Source organism: Sinocyclocheilus grahami, unplaced genomic scaffold, assembly GCF_001515645.1.
Source record: "Sinocyclocheilus grahami isolate Dianchi unplaced genomic scaffold, SAMN03320097.WGS_v1.1 scaffold85.1, whole genome shotgun sequence".
Taxonomy (NCBI): domain Eukaryota; kingdom Metazoa; phylum Chordata; class Actinopteri; order Cypriniformes; family Cyprinidae; genus Sinocyclocheilus; species Sinocyclocheilus grahami.
The window spans coordinates 2,043,093-2,068,737 of NW_015505264.1; the positions used below are offsets into that span (position 1 = coordinate 2,043,093).

The following is a 25,645-nucleotide window of genomic DNA, read 5'->3' on the forward strand; positions in this document are numbered from 1 at the left end:
ATATATATATATATATATATATATATATATATATATATATATATATATATATATATATATATATATATATATATTACATGCACGCACAGTTTTAATTAACTTTACAACTTTAATTGCCTTTTTGGTAAATTCATGACGTAACTGACCATGACATTGCATGCACGTAGTTTATTTCGCGCTTTGATATGAAATGGTATGCTACAGCGTGCAGCGACACACGCTACGAGCACGGTAAGCCTACTGTAAATATATATATATATAATTTTTTTAATGAATAATCTGTTATCCTTGATGTCAAATAGTTCAATATAATAAATTCATTAACACAAATTCTGAGTAATTATTTTGAGAATATAGTTCCTCTTACAGATAAAATTCAATTATCAAAATATATTAATATTTTATTTAAAAAATATATTGTTATATCAATTACTTTAATTACACAACACAAATTCTGAGTAATTATTTTGAGAATATAGTTGCTCTTTTGAGAATATAGTTTCTAAAATTCAATTAACAGAAAGCAGTCCCCCATATTTTGAATTTCTTACTCCGGATGTATTATAATATAAGTATCAGTATCAGATGTATCAGTAATATGATAACTGGATCCTGGCTAATACTGTTCCAGTCTCTTTTGTGACCAATAAAAAAGCAGAAGAAAGACAAGAATCAACAGGAAACAGCTTTGTTATTTTATGGTTTTGATGGTTTTGTGTTGTTGTGTGTAAATGCGTTTGTGTTGGTCAGTTGAAGAAAGGTCGAGCTGAAAAGTCAGACAGAGGTTGACATTTGTGGGTGTGGCGGAGATTCAAGACAAACTCAAGTATTCTCAGTGCGGGGGTGTACGTGTGGGTGGGAGGCTTTTTTAAAGATGTTTCACCATAAACATGGCAGCTGTGCTTTGTCACATCTTTAGAAACTCAAACAGCTGGAAGACGACAAAGAGATTGAGAGCGAGAGAGAAGACACTGCTCAAAAGAAAAACACAGATGGACCGACTTGACGTTTGTCATTCAGAATGTTATCAATGTCTAGCATAAAGTCTTTTAAAGAATAAAAGATCCAACATTGTGTTCCTAGCCTGTGGAAAAGTCAAGGATGCATAGTTGTGATTTAGGTCATGATCCAATGTATAGGATCTATGCCTGCAAAACTCCACAGAACGCAGCTGATTTCCGGTAAAAATGGAATGTCCATCATTTATAAATTGTACACATTTCCCAATCCTTGTATTGTTTGTTTTATTATATAAATATATGTTTATATATTCATTGTATATATTAAATGTTATTGTTACATATAAATGTAATTTATAAATACATTTTAAAATGTATACATTTTAGCCAATACTGAAAATTATAACTTTTTTCCGCTAAATTGAATAAAAAAATGCTAAAATGGAAAACTAATAGCTTTGTTAGTTTAGGCATCCCAACATTATAATTTATATTATGAAACATAGAAAATTATTATTTTGAAATATATTTAGTACTGACCAATACAATAGCCTGCATAACAAATATCATATTATGAAAAAATCATAAAAAAGTTAACCAGTACTGTCCTGGTATATTGTCCTTTTCTGTTTTGATTAATTTAAGCTTTTTAAAATCGAATTCTACACTTTTCCCAGCAAAGTAATGGAGGAAAGGAGAGAAAAGTCTGCAGAGAGTCTGGCTGGGCCTGATCAGCCATTAGAGATGATAAATCTCCATATAAAAATACAGACTGTAGCATTTCTGTATTTATATGTGTGTGGGTTTATGCCTGTAGGTTTTTTTTGTCTGTGCATATGCGTAGGCGTGTTCCACCAGATGTTTGGAAGTATTTGTTACCTTTGTGTTTGTTATGGCTGCGGGCTGACTGATTTCTGTTATAAGATCTCATGCTTTCCTCCCTGCACAGCTCAGCAGTTTCCAGAATATTCTGTAGGGTCATCTGAGGGATCCTATAGACCAGGGCTGTCCAAACTCGGTCCTGGAGGGCCGGTGTCCTGCAGAGTTTAGCTCCAACTTGCCTCAACACACCTGACTGGAAGTTTCTATGCCTAGTAAGAGCTTGGTTAGGTGGTTCAGGTGTGTTTAATTAGGGTTGGAGCTAAACTCTGCAGGACACCGGCCCTCCAGGACCGAGTTTGGACAGCCCTGCTAAAGACCATGCATTAATGTATTTTTGAGTATCTAATGGTAGGTTATCGATACCCTTGTAAATGAAGTAATAATCCGGGTGGGTCGTTTCCGATATGAAACCTGTAGTCAGAGCTGCCATATAGATCAAACATCATATAGAAGTCACAAAGGATGTTTACAGTGTCCTGCTGTGTGAGTGTGCAGTGCAGTGTGCATTGCATTGGAGCGAGGCGTGGGTGTGATCTCGTCTTGTGTGGCATTGCTTGATGAGTCATAAACGCATCATTGTGATGTTGTATCTCCATCTCTCATCCCCATCCTCACGCTAACCCCTCCTCACCGTCATGACCTCATGCAAACGCACAATTAAATTTAAATCCAAAGCTGAGAGAATGACATTCTCATCTTGCACTTTCCTACCAGAAATAGCACATGTGTAGTTCACTAGAGTTCAAAAAGCTTCTTTTTAATATTATTAGCTGTAACGTGAAAATATCTTGTCACTTTAATTTCTCGGATCCTTGTTTTGTTGCTTTCGCTCCTGCCTTGATCTCGCATAGAGTAATACTCCTATCTGCAGCGAAAACATGATGCCTGCTTATGCTCCAGGGGCCTATTAGCTCTTATCCCTATGGAAGGACTCATATATTTCTCTTGCTATCTCAGTAAATGTTTTATTGCTGTAAATCTATGATTAAAATAAGTTATGATATTGTCAGAGCACATATAAAGTATTTTTTTTGTGGTAAGCATCACTATTTCTATTGTTCATTTGGGGATTTGCATAAACCTTAAAGGGTGCAATGTGTAATTTCTACACCATAGTGGCGACAAATGAAATTGCAATAAAAATAAATCATTGTGATTAAAAGTGTTTACACTTACGATTTTCTCAATCAAGGACAATAAAATGGGTGAAAAACTCCCTTAGACTTATATCGAAGAAAATCCCAAGTCATATCTAGAGACCAAAATATCATAGTGATTTGGGAATGGGCTCTTTTGACTTGAAATAATAAGCAACTGCTCAGAATGACATAAAAACGCCCAGGACATCACTTAGCAACACACTAGAAACCACCCAGAACACTCTAGAATCAACTAGCAACATCTATAAACCATCTAGAATGCATTAAAGTAGTCTAACAACACCCTAGAATCAACTCTGAACACAGAAGCATAACAACTCACAAATGCCTAGCAATGCCTTAGAAACAATACAGAATACATTAAAATCACTTATCAGTTCCCTAGAAACCAATCAGAATACATTAGAATAATCTGAAAACACCTTATAAACAAACCAGAACACATAGCAGCATTGTAACACACTAACACACTCAAAATCACCTTAGTACCAACATAGCAACGTCCTAGCAACCACCCGGAAACAGCTTTTATTACTTAAAAACACCCTGGCAACCACCCATAACACCCTAGAATATCTAGCCATGTCTTAGAATCACCTAGCAACATCATAGAAACCATCCAGAACAACCTAGATTCACCTAGCAACATTCTAAAATATTTCAAACATAAAAACACCCTAGCAACCACCCATAACACCCTGATAATTATCTAGCCATGTCTTAGAATCACATAGCAACACCCTAGAAACCAACCACAACACCCAGGAATTACATAGCAACCCAGTAGAAACCATCCGGAATACTTTAGAATGACCGACCAACCAAGAGCCATTCAAACATCCCAGAACACACATGTAGCGAATCAGCTCATGGGGAAATATGAATAATTAACCATAACTAGTTATAATTAACTATTCATATTTTAGATCCGCTGTAGATATTTAGCTGACCTCTCAGGGTCAACTGTCTTGTCAATTCCAAGAACGTTAATTTCCTGGTTAAGGGAAATAACTTTCTTACTGTACAATTCTACAAGCTTGTAACGTAAATCTGCATGATCAGTGACTCCGGTTATGAGCAAACAATGAACAACGTCAAGTGTGATACAAGTAAGGTTTTATTAACTACATAAACACTTAAACTAGTCTAACATACTACATAAACACATTAAGCTGGTCTAACATACACATACACACACACACACATACAGTTGGTATAGGAAAGGGTTAAAGTTTAACTCAGCATAGAAAGAGGCATAAAGAATTAATTTTATGGAACCATGGAACCTTCAGCAGATCTAAAACCTGAGGGAAAACGTCAGATTCTTAGTTCAAACAAACCTTGTAAAAAGGTGTAACTGATACTTAATATATCAATTTGCAAATGGACTTAAATCGAAATTATTAACGATTCTCAGGGCCCTAATATATATTGCCTATGTACCACCATATAATATACACGCTTGTTTCGATCATAAGAAGGCTAATTCATAGATACTAAACAAGGTAAGATTACATATAGTGAAAAGGGAGGATCAGGAATGGGTCCCCTCACAAGCATACTAAAATAGTCTAAGAATATCAAAGACAAAATACACAATGACAATAATATACTCAATGGCCTGAAGAAATATGTGTGTTCATTCAAATAACGGTTTTTCTATGAATTAACTAGAACACAGTCCATTTCTACTCTGCTTTTCCTTGGGACAAAGAGTGGGCTATCCTTCTCACATTCCTGGGGGGTCATAAAACCAGTGATATCATGATTAGTTGTCATGGTGACCAGAGGGCCTGGTGTTCAGCAGACATCCTGGCATCCAGTTTATTGAGTGAGGGGACTGTGACGATTTGTTAACCTAATGAATAATTGATTTGTTAAATCAAATTAAAATTAGTGTGTCAGATTGGTCGAGACGCTACACACAGCAGCATAACAACACACTAAAAACATTTTAAACATCTTAGTACTTACATAGCAACACCCTAGCAACCACCTGTAACAGCCTAGTGTTGTTGTTACCAAAAACAGGGTCTCTGTGGGTTGCATATGTTGAATCACAAAAGCCATATTTAAAATGTTTGCATTTTCTATAAGACCAAGTGTAATGATCACAACTATATCTTGATTTTTATAAGCGATATAAATGGATGTTGTGTAGATGGTGCTGTCATTTTCATTCAGTGGTGAAAGTTACGTGTCTGTGTGAGTCTTGTACAGTAATACTGTATATCCTGCTTCCTGCATGTAGCCATGACCTCTAAATTGCTCTGTTTGTTTTCCTCTCTCTCTCTCTCTCAGTGGAAGCCATTGTGGAGTTTGATTACCAGGCCCAGCACGATGACGAGTTGACCATCGCTGTCGGTGACATCATCAGTAACATCAGGAAGGATGAGGGCGGCTGGTGGGTGGGAGAGCTGGACGGTCGGAGGGGGCTCTTCCCTGACAACTTTGTCAGAGTAAGTGCTGAACTCAGCATTTCCCTTTTGACCTTTCCCTGCAGGAGGTAGTGGACGGATTCACAGCCTAGTCTCACCACAAGTCATCGGTTCTTCGCCTTAATTTAGCATGACCAAGCTATCAACACTTTTTTCAGAGTGTGAGTGAGTGCGCATAGAGTGTTAGGGCTGAGCGAAATGGCAAAAACACTTCTATCTTGAAATTTCACACTTTTGACAGTATCCAATACATATCTCAATATGTACTTTGAAAAGGTTTTTAAAAAAAATTTCAGTCAAACATGGAATATGACCAATTACACTACCGTTCAAAAGTTTGGGGTCAGTACAGTACGATATTAACAGTTCTATTTACTGTAAAAATATTTACTATGTTACGAAGGATTGCTATTTCAAATAAATGGTGATCTTTTGAAATTCAATGAAGAATCCTGAAAGAAAATGTTTGCACAATGTTTCCACAAAAATATGAATCAGTGCTGTTTACAACGTCGATAATAATAAGAAATGTTTCTTGAGCAGCAAATCAGCATATGTGACCCTGGAGCACAAAACCAGTCATAAGTCGCTGGGGTATATTTGTAGCAATAGCCAAAAATACATTGTATGGGTCAAAATTATCGATTTTTATTTTATGACAAAAATCATTAGGATATTAAGTAAAGATCATGTTCCATGAAGATATTTTGTAAATGTCCTACTGTAAATATTTCAAAACTTAATTTTTGATTAGTAATATGCATTGCTAAGAACTTAATTTGGACAACTTTAAAGGCGATTTTCTCAATATTTAGATTTTTTTTTTGCACCCTCAGATTCCAGATTTTCAAATAGTTGTATCTCGCCCCAAATATTGTCCTATCCTAACAAATTAATGGAAAGCTTATTTATTCAGCTTTCAGGTTATGCATAAATCTCAATTTTGAAAAATTGACCCTTATGACTGGTTTTGTGGTCCATGGTCACATATTAGAATGATTTCTGAAGGATCATGTGACACTGAAGACTCAAGTAATGGCTGCTGAAAATTCAGCTTTGCCATCACAGAAATAAATGACAATTTAAAATAAAAAACAGTTATTTGAATTATAATAGTATTTCACAATATTACTATTTTACTGTATTGCTCAAGTAAAAGCAGTCTTGGTGAGCATTGGAGATGACTTTCAAAAATAATAAAAAATCTTATAGAGCCCAAACTTGTGAATGGTAGTGTAGATTTAAAATGTTAATTGCAGTAAAAATCTAATAATTTTATAGTTTTTTTTTTACTAAGGCGCAGTGATGGATAGTTATTTTTGCAACTGAGAGAACTGAAAAACAGAGTATTTTTGCAACCTTTCAGACACAATTTATGGGAGAGTGTTTAAATAAATCATGCAAGGTGATTTACTAAGATTTGCAGTAATCAGTTTACTATTATAAAACGGATAGTTCCGGTCCTTGATTCTGATTGGTTGAGCCGCGTTCAAAGCTGTTGTAAATTACACTACAAACATACACCTTTGTTTACTTCTGTGTGTTGCTCGGCAACCACTTTGTTGGAACTACAACTGTTTCTGAGGAACTACATTGTTTGGTGGAAGAATACTGTTTTTATTTATATCATTACACTTTATTTGCTCTGTTTTATTCTGTGAAACCTTACTACGTATGGAATAACCGTTTTATAAAAGCAATAAGGCACGACAGCTTTCCACTCCCGTCTGTGCTTTTATGGGATTGGGTTCTCACACTAATTTGCCCCGTTTAGTACATTTGGCGCTGTATCTCCAAACAAAAAGTGCTTTAAAAAATAATTCTACATGTTTTGATGCCAACAAGTCAATGCGAATATATATAGAATTTTCGTTACATCACTTGTTATATTGTTGAGCTATATTGTTGAGTGTGTGTTCACAAGTGTGTATGTTTGTGTTGAGCTGAACTCAGCAGGCCACTATTGCTGACTGTCAGAGGATGGAGAGGTTGTGTGTCGGTGTATGTGCTGCTGACTGAAAGAGTATTGGTCACAGACGAACAGGATGCTAATGTTGATTTGGAGAGAAAGTGAGAGAGAGTATTTCTATGACTTGTGCACTCCCTCTCTGGCTCTCTCTCCAGTGACACCAGTACATCAGGGGCGTATTGCAGAAAGAAACCTGTGAACTCCACCAGCAGATTGTCATGAGCTCAGGTGTGAGGAGTCCATGAAAGCTTGTTAGCGTTGTAGCGCTACATACTTGTTAGCACCAGGAAGCCGTGATATATGAGACTCTTTCTAATCACAGTGGGATAGGTTTTAGTACTTTATTAGTACAGTTCTCATTGGACACTCCTTTTGTTTATACAGTACTGTAACAATAATACCACTAATATTGGTGTGAACTTCAGTGAAAATCATGTGGTTGGCTGAAATGTTTACAAGTAAAGTCTCAAAAGCCCTTGTGTTTTTTAGTAGTTTTTGTGTTAGTAGTTTTATATTTTGCATGTTCTATAACCCTGTTGCAAGTAGGGTTGGGTACCGTTCACATTTTAATCGGTACGGTAGCGGTATCGGTAGCTGAATTTCGGTGCCGGTACCCAACGGTACCTTTTTTCAGTACTTTACTCTCTGTGTAATTACAAAAACATTTATTTCAGTGAAAAAATAAGTCCAAAAGTCTCAATTTCAACATTTTGAACAATAGGGCACTACAGACCCCCCCCCCAACATTTTTTGGCAAACAAACTGAGGTTTACTGTTGAAATTAATACATGGAAGAAAAATTGTGTGAATATTTCTTTAAAACATTATTTAATAGGCTAATAATTGTATTATTTTTTTCTACAATTAAGTGATTAAGCTGGTTGTAATATTTATTTTTATCATTTAATTGTTTTATTTAAATTTGATAGAAAATTGAATATTTAAAGATGTACATTTTACTGTACAAAAGTAATACAAGAGTAATATATTTCTGTTACATGTTAAACCATACTTTTATTTTGACAGGTTGCCATGAAGTTTCTGTGTGTATACAGCATGATGATGCTAGTTTTATCAAATAAAATGGTAAAATTCTCGCAAAGCAGCTCTGGAGATTAAGTTTTTGTGTTCATGCCGTCATATAGTGAGATGCAGAGGCCGAAAATCACAGCGAGCGTCACACGTGCTTCAGTTTTTGTGTAGTAAACAAAACCGCGTCGCCGCCATTCATTCATACAGAGGCAAGCGGAACATGCAGGATTCATAGCATGTCTTTTTTCATTTTAATATTCACAGACACTAGTTCATATTGCGATTCAAATTAAGTGGCAGTGGCTACTTTTGATTTATTCGTCCAAAATTGACGAATTCCATGGCATTCCGCGCTATAAAGTAAATGAAGTTTTTATGAATGGACTCCGCGATCCCGTCCGCGTTTTCTCAGAAACCACATGGCGCTATTTAACCACACTTCAGAACATTTCAGCTTGCCCTGTGTGTTGTTTGAATGAGTTGCAAGGGTGACATCATGCCACAGGGTCTCTCTTTCTCTCTCTGTAGCGTATGCGCCCAGATGCGTTCTCAGGTACCGAAATTTGGCACCGATTAATTTAACGTGAATCGGTACTCGATAGTACCGACGCAATTCGGTCGATACCCTTAAAAGTACCGAGTTCGGTACTCAACCCTAATTGCAAGACAATTAATTTTCTTGTTCTCTTAGTCTCTGTTTATTTGTTCGTTAAGAGATGCTTGTGTAAATGAAAGCATGTGAAATTTTACTTGAATCAAAGTTGGAAAGGAAGGAACTGTTCATCTAAAAAAACAAACCATTGATCTACTTTAGGCAAGTTTTTTCTTTATGTAAAAGCCCACTCAAAACTTGAGTATTTCAAGTCTGAATCAAGTCTAAATTTAGTCTCTGATTACTTAAGGCTATTTTTGATCTTTCAGAATCAGAATCAGAAAGAGCTTTATTGCCCAGTATGCTTGCACATACAAGGAATTTGTTTTAGTGTCACAAGCTTCCAGTACACAGAGACAACAACAACAACACACAGGCAATAAAAATAAGATGAGGATAAAAATACACACATATGTAAATATAAATCGAAAAAAATGTATTGAAATCTTTTATGACGGATTTAAAAAGCACAAAATACTGTTAATGTTCTGGTTTTAATTTCGATTTCATAACCTTCAGCTCGTCTGTAGGTCTGTAAAAGATGCAGTTTATGCAGTGTACAGAGAGACTCTGCAGCTTCGTGAGGTCACTTCCTTTTCTATGGTTCATGGTAGAGGGAAGTGCAGACTTCCTCTGATGGCACTGAGGAAGGGTAGATGCTTTAACAGCGAGACTGTGTGAAATTCAACGGGTGTAATTTAAGCATACTTTTCACAGCTTGAGCACAACCGATGAACTCATTCTGAAGACACTAAAACAAAGTTATTTCTTTAAATAATCTGATGATTTTTTTCACAGGCTGTGTAACCTTGATTATAAAAATAGGTAGTGGGATAGTTCACCCAAAGTTGAAAACGTACAGTATAGTTTTTCTTTTCTTGCAGTGAAAGTCAATGGGGTCCATTGTCGCTCCCATTGGTTATATGAACAAAAACAGTTCAGACATTATTTTTTGAAATGTCTTCTTTTGTGTTTCACAGAATAAAGTCAGTCATACAGATTTATAGGAATAGTTCATTCAAAAATTAAAATTTGCTGAAGATTTACTCACCCTCAGGCCATCCAAGATGTGGATGAGTTTGTTTTTATCATCAGAACAGCTCTGGAGAATCTTAAACTTCCTCAGCAATGGATCCTCTGGTGAATGGGTGCCATCAGAACGATAGTCTAAACAGCTGATAAAAACACAATAATCCACACAACTAATAATTTAATGTCATTAAGAAACAAATCTATCATTAAGACATTTTTAACTACAAACCATTGCTTCTGGGTAAAATACGAATCCTCTTATTACGATATTGCTTTCTTCAGTGAAAGTCGTCTGAATCAGGTGAGAAATATGCACAAATCAAGCACCGCTGGCTTGTATTGAGATCGCTTCTAGGGGAAAGTTTTGTTGCTCAAAGGCCGCTCTTTTGGCCTGTTTATTTTGTTGATTGCTATCTGATTGGGGTTTCTATTTATACTTGACCACATAAATACATTTCCAACAAATAAATGTAAATCTGGACCCGTATTCACAAAACATCTTAAAGCTAAAAGTAGGAGAAAATCTTAACAGCGTTAAATAATGGGCGTGTCAATTCTAAATTTAGGACTAAATTTAGAAATTTAAAAAATTTCTACAATTAAAAATTTTAGGAAATTTTTGCTCTAAGAGTATTTCACAAAGAGTTTTAGCTCTAAAACTAGCTCCTAAATCTGTGAAAGGTTAGGAGTAGTGAAGAGGACTTCTAAGTCACTAAGATCAAACCACAAACTATCCTAAAATGGCTGTTGCCGGCAATCTGCCTCTGAATGTAAACATTTTAGAAACATTTGGTGATCATGACTTTTTAAAAAGGTATCGCCTTTGGTTTTGGAGGTTATCCCAACTCTAAATTTTCCTTTGATTAATCCTTGTTTTCATTAACCAGTATGGCAAGATGTAACAGCTGGTCTTGCATCCATTTTTTTTTTTACGTTTTCATGTATTACTATCAGCCATGATTATTCTACTCCATTAATTAAAAGGCTGTTTATATGCATATTCTCTAATTGTTTCAAGAAGCATACATGTAAGAGGCTGACAATTAGCTAAACACACATACTTGTTTAATTAGTGACACTTAGCCTTTATTTGAATGTGGCAACATTTTTATTTTTAAACCTTTATATATGGCAACATCGTGCTCCACAATATTTCTATGAATAAATCTCTGACAGAGACCCCTCCCCTATCAGCCAATCACTGTGTGCATAGTTAGTAAGCACGCTGACATCATGCATAGCAACGAGGTCAACCCCGCCCTTACTCTTAGCTGAAGACTTCTCTCTATTCCTTAGTAAAAGTTTGTCTCAGCAGCTTTATGAATAGGTTTTATTAAGAAAATCTTAGCTACAATTTTTTACTGCTATTTAGGAGAACTCTTAGTGGAAAGATAAAATGTTTTGTGAATACGGGCCCAGATCTTCAATTTCTGTGCGCTATATGTAAATATTCTTTATTCCTTGATGATGCTAATGCCAGGCAGCAACATTCTCTGTTAAACCATCTCTTCACCCCATATAACAGTTAATGTTTGAGTTTTCCTTAGGCGTTTTGTGTGATCAAGAAACATTCAAGATGGATGGCAATCTGGAGAGTACTATTTTAGTACTTTACGGCAAGCTTAAGCCTATTGCGTGCATTTGAACACAGAACTGTTCAGCTGCGCTGACGCCACGCACCGTACTGCTGCTGACAATAAACACCGTCGAGCCGCTCTTGGCAGTCGCGGTAGCACGGTCTCGTGTTGTTTCCACCAGTGTGACCATTTTTTTCATCACTAATTGATGGATGTCTAAAATATAAAAATAAGGAGATATCTAAAATATAAAAATGAGATGCCTAAAACAGGCCAGAGGCCCGGCCCGCGTCTGAACTATGATGTGAAAATTGGCCCGAAGCCCGGCCCGAGGTGCGTAAAAAAGTCAGGGCCCATCGGGCCCGGGCTGAAATCCAGGGCTCTAATATTGTCTACACTGAATGCGGCGCGGCGCAACAAATTCCCGACAGTAAACTGCTGTTGCATTCTATTTATGACGTAATGATTCAAATTTCAAATGATTTTCAATGGTTGCTTTGTCGCGTCCAGTGTAGACCGACTTTAGCTGTCGCGTCCGGTGTAGACACGGTGTAATAAAGGCAGGAATCTGTGTGTGTGTGTGTGTCTGTCTGTTTGCATTTTTATTATGTCGAGAACCGTTCATCCAATCGACTTCATGCGTGCCGGGTGTGTTGCTGCGGACCCAAGGGAGTGCAGTGCCGCATTTTGGTGCAATATGGACACGCGACACATTTAGAATTAATAAACTTTTAATAAACTACAGAACAGCACGAGCCGGAAGCGGCACGCCTCGCGCGGGCAGGGCTTATATGCTCCAAGAACGGACACTGCACTAGTTATATAAATCACACAGGTCTGACAAGCCACACAAAATCTTTTATGTAGCTTGTCAGTGAACTACGGCTCTGTGTAGTAAATGCTACGCCATCTGAACGCACGTGCTGGAGATTTACTACTAATCACAGGAGCGCCTTTACTGATGAGATGCGCATGAAAATCGTAATCTATTTTTTGCACCGCCCTAATTAATAATAAGCTGGGCTACTGTAAGTTTTTTTTTTTTAATGACTGCCGTATTCGCAAGTATTTTCCAAGCAAATTAAGTGCACGTTTTTATCATGTGTAAAATTACTGATTAATATGGCGGATAAAAGCAGCTCGTTTTTTTACACCAACAATATACTATAGGCGTACTACTTGCAGAACTCAGGTGATTTTTCAAACTTGCTGTGTTGTTGTGGTAGGCCAGTTTCAAATAGCATATTTGGCACACTGCCTGTGTCTTGTCCTCACTCAATTTAAAGTGCTCCCACACAGCTGAGGTCTTCGGCATTTTTGTCTTCTCTTCCAAATGTAATTATTCATGACGTTCACTCATGGGGGATTCATATTTAAGCGCAAATGAAAACCATTTTGCAGGGGATGCCAGGTGTTCGGGGAAAAAAAAGAATGTTCAAATCTCAAAATTGAAAATCGACTGCCAACCCACCGAACGAATATTCGAATAATCGAATTGAATAATCGAATATTCTGGTCCAGCCCTAGATATTTCAAGAATATTTGCGATAACGATATTTATGACGATATAGAAAAAAAAACATATAACAACTTTTTATTGGTGATTGCAGCTGGCAGGCAGCAGCATTTATTAGTGCAAACAAAATGAAGGGCATTTTCCATCCTTTTCCAATGAGCTACTGTCATCGATGACAGACTACCTAATTTGAAGTGTAAATCTATTGTAATAATGTGGCAGCAGCAGCTGTGTGTTCGACTTGTAGCAGACCGATCGTATGACGTCAAAATACCGCGAGAGTGACTTACCCCTTATTTACACTGCACGCGTCTGCGGCACGTTAGGCTCCGACGTGGCCACTCTAATCAATAGGCTTGTTTGAGGTGCGCCTCGCCTCGCCTGAAAGTTTGGCGAAGAGTAGGTGGCTGCAATGAGGGGAGGAGTGAAATAAGCGCAGTCAAGACGGACAGTTCTGACCTCTCGAAGTGGAACAGATACCATCGAGATCAAAGGCAGATATCGCGTTATTCACACTCATGTGCTGTGTTGCTAATAAACGTGATATAATTTCAGTTCTGTTGCTTTTATGAAAATAAATATGATGAACAAGACACTCAAAGTGCTTGCTATTTAATTCCATACGAAAGGCGTATTTATCATCCATTTTTACTTTAATACAAACATGACTGTCACATGGCACTGTCATCGTGTTTGGGAATATTCATGCATAATTTAAATACATAATCACATGAAATCAGATTTAAAAAAAAAAACATTTTAGACGAGAACGCAGCATCACGGTTGTCTGAACCAATGAGCATTAAGCTGCTGTTAAGCTGTGTCGTCAGTCAGTCGTTTCCCATCATGCTTTTGATTAGCGCAGTCGATGGAGAGCAACTGCGCTCAACTGCACAATCCGACACAGCCGCCTCACCGTCGCGAGAGTTTTTTGGCACACGTCAGCATGACATCAGAGCAAGTCGGACGTAACTCGGACACTTTTCTAACCAGCATGCATCTTGCGGTGATCACCGGCGATCGGTTCTGCGCAGATTTTGCTCATCTCAAACAAGCCTATTGCTTGTGTTTACACCAGCGGAGCCGCGGCCCGTTTCAGAAGCATCCCAGAAGCGGCTCTCCGCGCTGCTTCGCTAAAGATATGCACCTTTGCATTTTTGAAGGTAAGAGTGTGCGCTCAAATATGCTCTAGGACTTTGATGTCATACACCGATCAGTCTGCGCAGCTCTGCTTCAAGTCGAACACACCTATTGGGATTGTGGTGTTGTTGTTGTGCGGGCTAGGGAACGTATATCCGCCATATGTCATCACGTCGCTATATCATTGATAGCGCAATATTACACTTTAAAAAAAAATTATACCGGTGTTATCGTGGACGGTATAATATGGCACACCCCTAATATCTATATTTATATTCATATAATATATATTATAAATAAATATATTTAATTTATAAAAAAATAAAAATTGTCTAAAATATATACATGCAGTGTGTGTATTTATGTATACATAATATATGTATGTGTACTGTGTATATTTATTATGTAAACAAAAACTTTATTTTGGATGTGATTAATCGTTTGACAGCACTAATATTTTATTATCATTATTTTTTTATATTTATTTTTTTATTTTTAAAAAGAATACTTTTAGTTTCAAAGTTATGTCTCTAAAGCACCACTGCTAAAAATTCTACTCAACCACACTTGGTCAACAAGTTAATCAATTAGTCATTGAGGACAACTTGTATCTCACCCATCTCATCTGGTGTATAAGTGGAAGTGTGCATTTTTCTTTAAGTGAAAGAGACAAGAATGCATGTTGCCATCTACAGGTGTTTCCTGTTTGAGGTCTGCCACAACTAAATCTCACCCTTATCCTGTTTGTCTGTCGATTTATGATCTGCCATGATGCTTCAATCAGATCTTTTGTAGTTCAGCTGAGCTGCCACATGCAAAGGGGAGGTTATGATAATAAAGGATGATAAATGCACAGTTGCAAGCACTCTCGTGGGCCGGTCAGTTCTTGTATGGGGGACTTCCTTTCTGGCAGATTGGTTCAGTCATGCATGTGCTCCAGCTTCCTGTTTTGGTGATGTGATAATGGACTGATAATTTAGCCTCTTCTGTGATTAAATGAGCGATGTAATTTTGAATAGACAGGCATCCGTTCTTCACAAGCGCTCAATCATGTCTGGACTCATGCCATCCCTCTATCTGCCTGCTTTTCTTCCTCTCTTTTTAATTCTCTGATTCAAGCCAACACAGCTGGCAAGGATTGTTTCAGTATCACGTTTTTAATTAAACGGAGATAATCTGCTATTCTCTGAATTCAAATAAAGAGATTATGTTCTGTCATAAATTACCTTTAACCTTTCATTTTCCTCTCTTAATTTTTTTTCTGTCCTTCAGGGTTATTACTATAGTTTTAAATCTCACTAGATTTTATTTTTATTTCATTTTATATTTTGGGTTTCAGCACAAAACTTAAATGCCATAAATAGTGCTTATTGAACATATTTTTTTATTATTAATTGCATTTAAAAAAAAATAGTGGTGTTAGTATTTGATGTTTTGTTGCATAGTAATTATTATGTCATCATCATAATGTGATCTATGCACCATAACCAAATTAATGCCATCAAATGCTTATGCGTACTTACAGCTTGCATACTTCAACAGTGAAATTTTTAATAAATATGCCATCACTGCTACATTTAGCAGTAAATTGCAACGACCATGACTCCAGCTTCTCCAGAGTATTTATGATTCAACAGCACAGGCTCGATCTGCTCAGATGGTCCGCAATGCAGAACAGTTAATCACTGGAATTGGCAAAGTTTACATTCATGGCATTGAATATTTGGAATATATTCATGATGAGCTTAATCAGATCTTTATTTTTTGGTGTTGTCTTTGCAACATTTCACAGAGACCGTTGCCATTATTTGTTGTTATTAAGGAATGTATTATAGAGAGAAAGAGAGATGACATTATTAATGTTAATACATTTTTTTGTCCACTGCTTGTTTTTGTCTTCATAGCATAAACATGCTGTCTTTAAGGGGCTTTACGTGTTACTTTCAGCCTTTTTGGCCCCTTAGATGTCTAACTAAATCCTTCAAAATCACGCGTGGATGTGTCTACATGTGTATGTTGTTTTTCTGCATGTGATTGTCATTTCTACCTATCTGTACTTTTGCATGTGGGAATGTGTGTCTCAGCGTGGGGCTCTGTTGTCGCTTCACTGCACTAATAATCCATGGGGCGGCAGCTCGCAAAACTGTGTCACAGGCAATGATGCATTTCACCCTGAAACGTGGAATTCTGTATCCTGGACCCAGCATCCTGAAGCACTTGCTGATGTAACTGGGTTGTAGAGCATTTAACCTCCTAACCTGAGAGAGAGGTTTAGATGGTGTGCTGGATTCTTAGTTTTACATCATTCATTGTTCTCGTTCCATTCTTCTGTTCTACGTAGAACTGCACTTCACTGCAATCTTGACTTGATGTATTCCCAGCCACCACCACTGTTGATAAAGACATTTATGGGGGATTTCACAAAGCCTTGGAAATTTTTTAATGTCTGTGATGGACTTATCAAATTAAACAATTGAAGTTACCAAATGTAGTACCCATTTTGCTTGTGCAGAGCTACATTGGGTCGTCTAAACAATAAATAGCCTAGCTGACTGATCGGTCTTAAAGAAGCACTGAATAATTTGACAATTTTGTTAAAGGGTTGAACTTGGGTGAGGTTACGTTATTTTGCAGACAAAAAGGTCCCTTATCTGTTGTCAATAGTGTAGCAATGCATGAAGCACAGCTCACACAGAAGTCACTTTCAAACCAAGCAGCTTTCTGTTGGTAAACACAGCGAATTTGCAAGACCAGTTGAACTGAAACAAAATTCCTGTTCATGTGTATTCATATCAAAATGACTGAATTTTGCCTGTAAACAACAGTAAATGTGACCGTCTTAAGACATTAAAACTCTATAATCAGCTAGTTGGAATGCAACCAAATGCAAAAGAACACTGTGGTATCAAAAAAGTTTGCTTGAATTTTTAAGGTAGTTAAAAGTACATTTACGTTTAAATGTATTCATTAAGCAGGCACCTTTATACAAAGTGACTTTCAAATGAGGAACATCAGAGCAGTTCATCATAAAAACCAACAATATTTACAGTACACAATATTTTCAGGAGGATTTTAATCTGCCGGTTGTGTAAGTGTAGAACAGTTAGCATGCTAATTAAATCAAAAAGTTGATGCGGACATGCAATCTTTTACTTTTTTTTTTATAGCTGCTATAGACCTTAGTCAGGGTTTTGATAGAAATGAAAACAAGGCTGTGAGAGAGAGAAATGCAGTGCATTCTGTGGATTGTACTGCTGTTTAACAACAAGCCGATTGTTCAGTTGAAGCGTCTTTCTGAAAAGACTTTCAATAGACAAAAACTCCATGAAACATTTTAAAAGTTGTGAGTTGGCGAAAATTATGTGATCTATGACCTTGTGTGCCATTATAAAGACTAAGTCTATCCCTCGTTTTCATCCGAAATATGAAAAAAATTCAATATGACCTCTCTAACCAGGGCGCAAGTCATTTAAACATATACGTTAACATGCTAAATTCTAGCTTTAACATCAATCTAATGTACTTCTATTAAAATATCTGAACTTGTTGTCAAAGCTACTTTTATATTCAAACCTGCACAAATAACTGAGACTTAATAAATAAATAATATATGTTAATAAATAAACATGATTAAAAACAGCCATTAAGTCATGTTTTTGTGGTGCAGACATTTCCATTATTTACCTACTCTGTCTTCCAATGTGAAATCTCTTTTTACCAGAGTAAATTATTGCAAGACTTTTTCGTACGCCGTGTAGCCTGATTCTCAGCGTGAGCAAGCCTGTGGCATTGATCAAAGAGCAGTGCCAGCGTACCAAGGTCGTCTACGCTGTTGTGTATGAGAGGGCTTGTCATTCCCCGAAGCACATGATGACTTTTTTCTCCTCCCTGTGTAGTGGAAGACCGAGGAATGATGGGACGCTGTGAAAACCAGCTTCTATTGACCATCTGGAACAGCCCAGTGAACGGGGGAGAGGAATGTAGATCACACACGCACACACACACACACACACACACACACACACTTTCAGAGCTCTGTTAATGCTCTTGTGAACAGGAAGTCAGTGAAAAGGAGTCTCGTGACAGAGTAGGAGCTGAATGTGTGTGTGTGTGTGTGTGTCAGTGTGTTAAACGAATAACCGTGTTAGTTATTCATGCGCGCATAGTCGGCCAGTTTGAGATGAAAGTTGTCTGCTTTGTGGTCTAAAGTATGTAAACGCCCCCTTCTAATCTGTTCTTTTGATAAACAGACCCTTTCTGTCAGGTGAGTCTGATTGGGCCTTTGCTGCTCCCACAATGCTTTGCAAAACCACTGTTTTTGCTGGCATGTTTATTTTTACAGTTCAAAGGGAAGAGGTCTGGTCTGTATGTCTGTGTGTGCATACAGTAACGTTAGAAGGGGCGCACTGCAGAAGTTTGCAGCTACTGTGGTTTGACTTGAGCTCTGTCGAAGCCTATGACTGGCAGGAAGTGTATATTAAAAAAAGTGAGCCTTGCAGCTGCGTGCCGTAAAGTGACATAAATGAGAAATGGCGGGTTGTGATTGTCCCCTCCACAAACACCACAGTTACCTACTTAAAATGATTTTTGTTGTAAAATTACTTTTTAATTGTGTATAAAATGTTTTACTGAGAGGTAGGCTATTAATATAGCTATCCAAAGGTATGAATATTTGTGTATATGGTTGTGATAAGTGAAACTATGTATTTTTCAATATCGACTAGTTAAAGGGGTCATATGATGCGATTTCATTTTTTCCTTTCTCTTTCGAGTGTTACAAGCTCTTGGTGCATAAAGAAGATCTGTAAATTTGCAAAGACTAAAGTCTCAAATCCAAAGAAATATTCTTTATAAAAGTTAAGAGTCAGCCACACCTACCTAAAACGGCTCGTTCTAACACGCCCCCACATATCTACCTCACTATGTGGGAAGATTTGCATAATGCCGCCCAAATGTTCACGCAAAGAAAGAAGGCGTAACTTTTATTCTCGCTGTAGTATTGTTGCCGCTGCCGCCATGTCCTGAAGACACTGTGTGCTTCTTTGTGAAAGCGAAACTACTTTGTTTGTCTTCCAAAAGAGGACGATATCTGCTTCGTCATGCCTGGAGCTGATCCGTGCTAGTCGCTGAGGGAATACATCAACTTAGTGCTGTGGATCGCCGGCACATTTTATGGAAGACTGTTTACTGATCCTGGGAGAGTAACGTTAGACTAAAATGCCTGCAGTTCTGACTCACGTAAATACGTTTTCTTTTATCATTTGCCACTGATGATTCAAACGTGAGTTTTGGGCAGTAGAGTAGCACTTATAGTTTATCATTTCTCTGAACACAAATGCAGACAGGGTTTTATGTTTACGCGGCACGATGCAATGCAACGCAAATTTCAAAAAGGCGGGGCATAGAGGAGAAACAATAATGTGCAGTATGTGGAAAATAATGTTTTTTTTTTTACTTTAAACCGCATAAACATTTCATTACACCAAAAACACAAAATAATGTTATTTTTAGCAGCATCATATGACCCCTTTAATGGATTGCTTAAATGATGGATTGCTTACATTTTCTAACATTTTCAAACTGTCTAACAGCTAATGTACAGGATGTTGCTTAAATAAATTCTGCTAAAAATATCAGAACTAAATATGTATACATATAAGAAAAATGGTAAAATGTTTAGGTTCTGTGCGAAACATTAGTTAATGCAGTTATCATGAATGTGGTCAGTTATCATTACTTTTCAGCAGTCATTACTCCAGTCTCATGATCCTTCAGAAATCATACTAATATGCTGTTTTTGCTGCTAAAGAAACATTTCTTATTATTATCAATTTAAAAACAACCGTGATCTGGTTTTTTAAAAAAAAATAGAAAGTTCATAAGAACACGATTTATTTGAAATAGAAATTAGGGGTGGGCGATATAACCAAAATATTATATGAGTCATTTTATTTCACTGCAACGATATATATCACAAAATAGTTATTTCTGATTAAATAAGGTCTTTATGATATCAACATTTTTGATACCATAGAAATTTCATTATTCTTGTCACTAATACTAATAAAAAACTAATATTATCCTAAATTCAAAGGTCACTGAAAAAAGACAAGTAAACAGTCAGCGATATGACAATAGGACAAAAAAAACTACAGTAGAACAAATAAATAAGACATGCTACATACGTTGTATAAAGTAATCAAATGTATAAAACACTGCATATTCTTCACATTATTATTATGCATAATTCTGTAAATTAAATATATATTTCTTCTTATTAAAGTTACAAAAGTGATTTAGTCAAGAGCAGTGAGAGATTTTCTCTCTTTTTTTGTTTGATTAACATGAATGACAGACAGCAGGAATATTAGACTGCTGTTACTTTAAGAGCCTCCCGTATCCAATATACTGTTAAATCATGTTTGCTTTCAATTAAGACCTAAATTACTGTGTTTACGAGGATACTCGACAGCAAAAACGCATGCTTAAAAATGCGTGCAACTGATAATTTTTTGCGACCATGCAGCACAGCAACATCACATGAGTGTGTAACCATGATAGAGACGACAGTCCAAAATCTGTACAGGTTGCCAAATGAGGAAAAAAAAAAAGTTCAATTCAACTTTATTTGTATAGTGCTTTACACGATACAAATCGTTGCAAAAAGCTGCTTTACATAAAATTAAGTTTCTACAATATATTTAGTAGTAGCTTATCAGTGGTGACTATGTCAAATTGATGTACATATTACATATGTAAAAGTTAACAAATTCTAACAATCTAGAGAATCTTTTTTTTTTTTTTTTGGATGATGATGATTAGTTCGCCATTGTGATGCATCTCGAATGTGTTTTTGTGTCTGTATGATCCTCACCATTGTTCTTGCTCAAGTTTCAATGTTGGACCTACTATGTGATCTCCAGCTGTACTTTGGCCCCTAGGGGCCTGGCTTTAATATGTTTCCATGGTAGTGGCACCATAAGGTATACAGGTAGGCCATTACACATATGCTACACCATCTATGCTTTAATTAGGTTGGTGATAATGGAGCTACATCTACCTTGTTGTAACTTGTTTACCACTCTCTAACCGAAACCAAGTGTGGTTTGAATCATTGGTTAAAGTCCATTCAACCTTTTAGAGAGGAGCTACAACAACCACAAAAACATAATTCAGGACTGATTACTGAGCTTTTATCAGGGATGGTACTCTACACTAAGAACAATTGTTGCAGTAACGCTTGCTTCTAAACACTGTGATGTATTCAGATGTTTTCCGAGTTCATCAGCTTCATGCTGATGGCTGGCACGGGCCGATCCCAAGCACACAGTAGGACTAAGTGAGATGTGGAGTCTGGAGATGACATCAATCAATAGGACTGTCTCTCTGCTAACAGTGACGGAGAACTTGGCACACTAACAAACAGTATAGTTAATGCTGGCCTGCAACTATTTTTATAATCAAATCATTTTCCAATGTTCTTCAAACAGTGTCAGATTAAATTACATAATAGTGTACGATAAACAGTGAGTGCAAAAAATAGCTGTTGTAATGTAAATATAAAATGTGAAAATGTTGTAAATATAGCTGTGAAATTAGTTTTGCATGCAATATTCATGGTTTAATTTTAGTGCCAAGTCATGCTATAGATTTTAAGTGCATAACCCAACTCCTATTTCTAAACTTAACAATTTCTCAATGGAAAACAATATAAAACACATAACAGACAGATAAAAGTATAGTCACGATCATTTTGGATGGTGTCTTTGTCTTTATTCATATAGGACAGTACGGGATCGTAAAAGAAGCAGGAATTTGATGTCCAGCACATGTTTGAGTGCTACAGACATGACATCATTTTTTTTATATTGTTTACAAATGACAAGTTTAGGGTAAAAAATTCTCCTTTTCAGATACAGAAACAGCTGATTAAATACAAAAAATTTAATGCACAGTTAAAATGACTTGCATCTTTTTTTAGGTGTGCAAAATTATAAAGATAAGCTGCTTTATGGTCATAAAAGTATAGACTCCTTTGATTCTCGAGTCAGTCTATGCCAAAGATTTCTTAAAGTAATGGGTTACCAGACACATCGATAAATAGACCCAGAGGGTGATGTATAGTGATGAAAAAAAAAAAACATTTATATACGTACATTAAAAAAATATTTTTCATTATCATATACATTATTATAAGTATCATTTTTGTTTTTTAATGAAATAAGAATTTTGCATAAGGAAATTTGTTTGTATCTGCTTATGAAGTGTTTGAACCATTTAAGGAAAAATAAATAAAACTAGCATTTATACATATATAAATAATTATTAATTATAAACATTTTAAAAAATAATAGTACATTAAAGGGGTCATATGATGCGATTTCAAGTTTTCCTTTCTCTTTGGAGTGTTACAAGCTCTTGGTGCATAAAGAAGATCTGTAAAGTTGCAAAGACTAAAATCTCAAATCCAAAGAGATATTCTTTATAAAAGTTAAGAGTCAGCCACACCTACCTAAAACGGCTCGTTCTAACACGCCCCCCCACATATCTAGGTCACTATGTGGAAATATTAGCATAATGCAGCCCAAATGTGCACGCAAAGAAAGAAGGCGTGGTTTCAGGAACAGCAGTCGTGTTGATGCAGCCATGTCAGGGAGACGCGGTGTGATTCAGTGCTAAAGCAAAAGCACTTTATTTGGCCTTCCGGAAGTAGATGCAATTAGGAATCATTGGTTAAGATTTATTTACAACAGAACAACCCAGATGTTCGAATTTGTGCAACGCATTTTATAGACGAGAGTTTTTTGAACCTAGAAGAGCACAAGGCTGGCTGTGCACAAAGGCTATTTCTAAAATAAATAAAAAAATAGGGGTAAATTCCAACTTTGCTATGACAATCTGGCACTTCTGAATCAGCAACTGTAAGTATGTTTTGTTACTAGTTTAAGTATTTGCTCTTGACTGTTCAAATGCGGAGTTTTGCGCAGCGCAGAGTAACGCGTTGTGTGTGTGTGTGTGTGTGTGTGTAGAAAACTAAGCATTTGAAAAATAATGGGTTTTTTAAACATTAAAGCATGTCAACATATTCTGTTACACCAAATACACAAAATAATTATCTTTAAAATAGCATCATATGACCCCTTTAAGCATTTTTTTATTATGAAAATGAGTTTGTATTTGCCTACTCTGTTCATCAGTGTTAAAACCATTAAAGACTAAACCACATCTTCCCCATTTTATTTCTGGGAATGGATGCAAAAGTACACAGACCATACCTGTGTATTTTTGAAAATGTTTTAAATAACCAAAGTTGCCAAACCACAAGCTGAATACTAACTGTAAAGTGGCAAGATGTCCTGCAACACACACACGTCCTTCTCTAAACATAGTAAAATGCTCTAGTAATAACTTTACTTTGTTTTTAACAGAGTTTTGACTGAAATGATTGCATTTAGCTTCTTTGTTGTGCTCATTGGGATTGACGTTGACATGCATGGACACATTCAATTAAATGTTAAGTTAAATCTATTTTCTGGTCCACCAGCTAGACTGGTCCACCAAAACAGCAGGAACCATCATAAGCCAGCTTGAGCTAGCATGAAATTCTTCTGATCTTTTCAGCAGGTCGGTTGCTGTGTGCTCTTTTCATCATAAATAACTTGATAAGGCAGTTATGGCAGAGTGAATGGAATTTTGTTTTCAGGGTTTTTTCTTCGAAAGAATGTTACTGGGATACACAAAGATGTGTTCACACACACACACACACAACAAGCAACACAATACAGACATTGACAGGATCCGGTGTGTGATATGCTGCTCAAGGTCAACTCTTATTTGCTATGAAGGGCTCCGTCCTTTCCATCTATCTGGTTATCTCCTGGCTTCCCTGCAAATGTGTGTTTGAGTGTGTATATATTGGTTTTACCTCTCAGTAGCATTCTCTCTTACTTATATTTCCTATATTTCCAGGCAAAAACAGCTTATTTTTAGCTGAGTTAAGCTAAGCTTTAAGTCACACCATGCGCTGTTTTAGCTTATATTGTTTTCTTAATTTGCTGTGACTTTAGCATTAAATCCAATACATATGCTAGTGTATTTCTAAATGTTAGCAAAATTAGCTTTTAGCAGTACAGTATATGCATTGCAATGTTTGTTGTTTCTCTTCCAAGACAACTGGCCAAAATTGCTGATTGTGGTCTATTTTAAGTGTCACATTATTTAGGTGTAGATGAGCAAATATTTTAATGTGCTGCGCGGGTGCACATTCGTGACCAAAATAAAAAAAATTCACTGTGTAAATGAGTTCAGACTGCTTATTTATATACTGACCTGGTTGCTGTTAATGCACAGTCGCTATTTTAGATCGACTAACTGTAATATTGTATAATATTTCTATTAGAGCTGAAGGCATATATCTAGGCTATATCCTGCCGGTCTCAGAGTAAAATGCAAAACTTTGACATTTCATTCACTGACGCGCTTCACTTGGCAGCGCTAAAACCGGCAGTGTATATCCTACTTGCTTGCCGGAAACCCACCAAAATAAAAAAAAAAACTTGATTTTAGGTTTAAAAATTATGAAAATTCTGATAAAATAAAGAAGAAGAAAAAAAAGCAAAGTAATAAAGAAATGAAAGAAAATGGAAATGGAAATATTAGTATTGTATTTAAGTGTGCTATAAAATTATATTTTTTTTAATGCTCACTTTTTTATTTTAAAATATAAATGTATTTTCACACATTTTAATTATTATTTTGTTTATTATTTTATTTAAAAAATGAGTTCAATAATACTATTAATTGCTATTATTCATTATTTTATTTTTATAGTTATATTTAATGGGTCACACTGTGCAGTGTGAGCACCAAACCAAATCACCAGATGCTTTCATGAGAACCAGACTGAAAAACATATGTGCATCCCTGTTAATGACTTCTTCACTATACAAAACATTGACATCAAATTGCCTAATATCAGGAGAATCTTGTGGTCTGTATTAAAGTTCTTGTGCATGTGATTGGTCTGCTTAGCGGATGTTAAATGCATGATGAAACACACAATTATTATGCTTGAATATCCTTTCTGAATGCACACATTTTCAGTGCTACATTCTCGTTTCACGCCTAGACTATTCACCGCTCTCTCTCCCCTTCAGTTTATCTCTCTCTCACACACTCACACAGTCGACATAAAGAAAGCTAACTACTGTAACCTTATTTTATTCCCTGGCTGATAACTTTTAAATTTAATATTTCTGCACAGAAAAGAAAATCACATTTTCCTGTGT

At 36.3% G+C, this 25,645-nt stretch overlaps 1 protein-coding gene across 3 annotated transcripts in view; it reads left to right on the forward strand.

Annotated features, from left to right (window-relative positions):
• sh3kbp1 (SH3-domain kinase binding protein 1) overlaps positions 1-25,645 on the forward strand; it is a 64,071-nt gene that overhangs the window by 14,176 nt on the left and 24,250 nt on the right. For all 3 annotated transcript variants that reach the window (XM_016274236.1, XM_016274238.1, XM_016274237.1), the window contains exon 2: positions 5,303-5,460. In XM_016274236.1, coding sequence (XP_016129722.1) covers positions 5,303-5,460 — 158 coding nt within the window. The remainder of the gene's footprint in view (positions 1-5,302; positions 5,461-25,645) is intronic.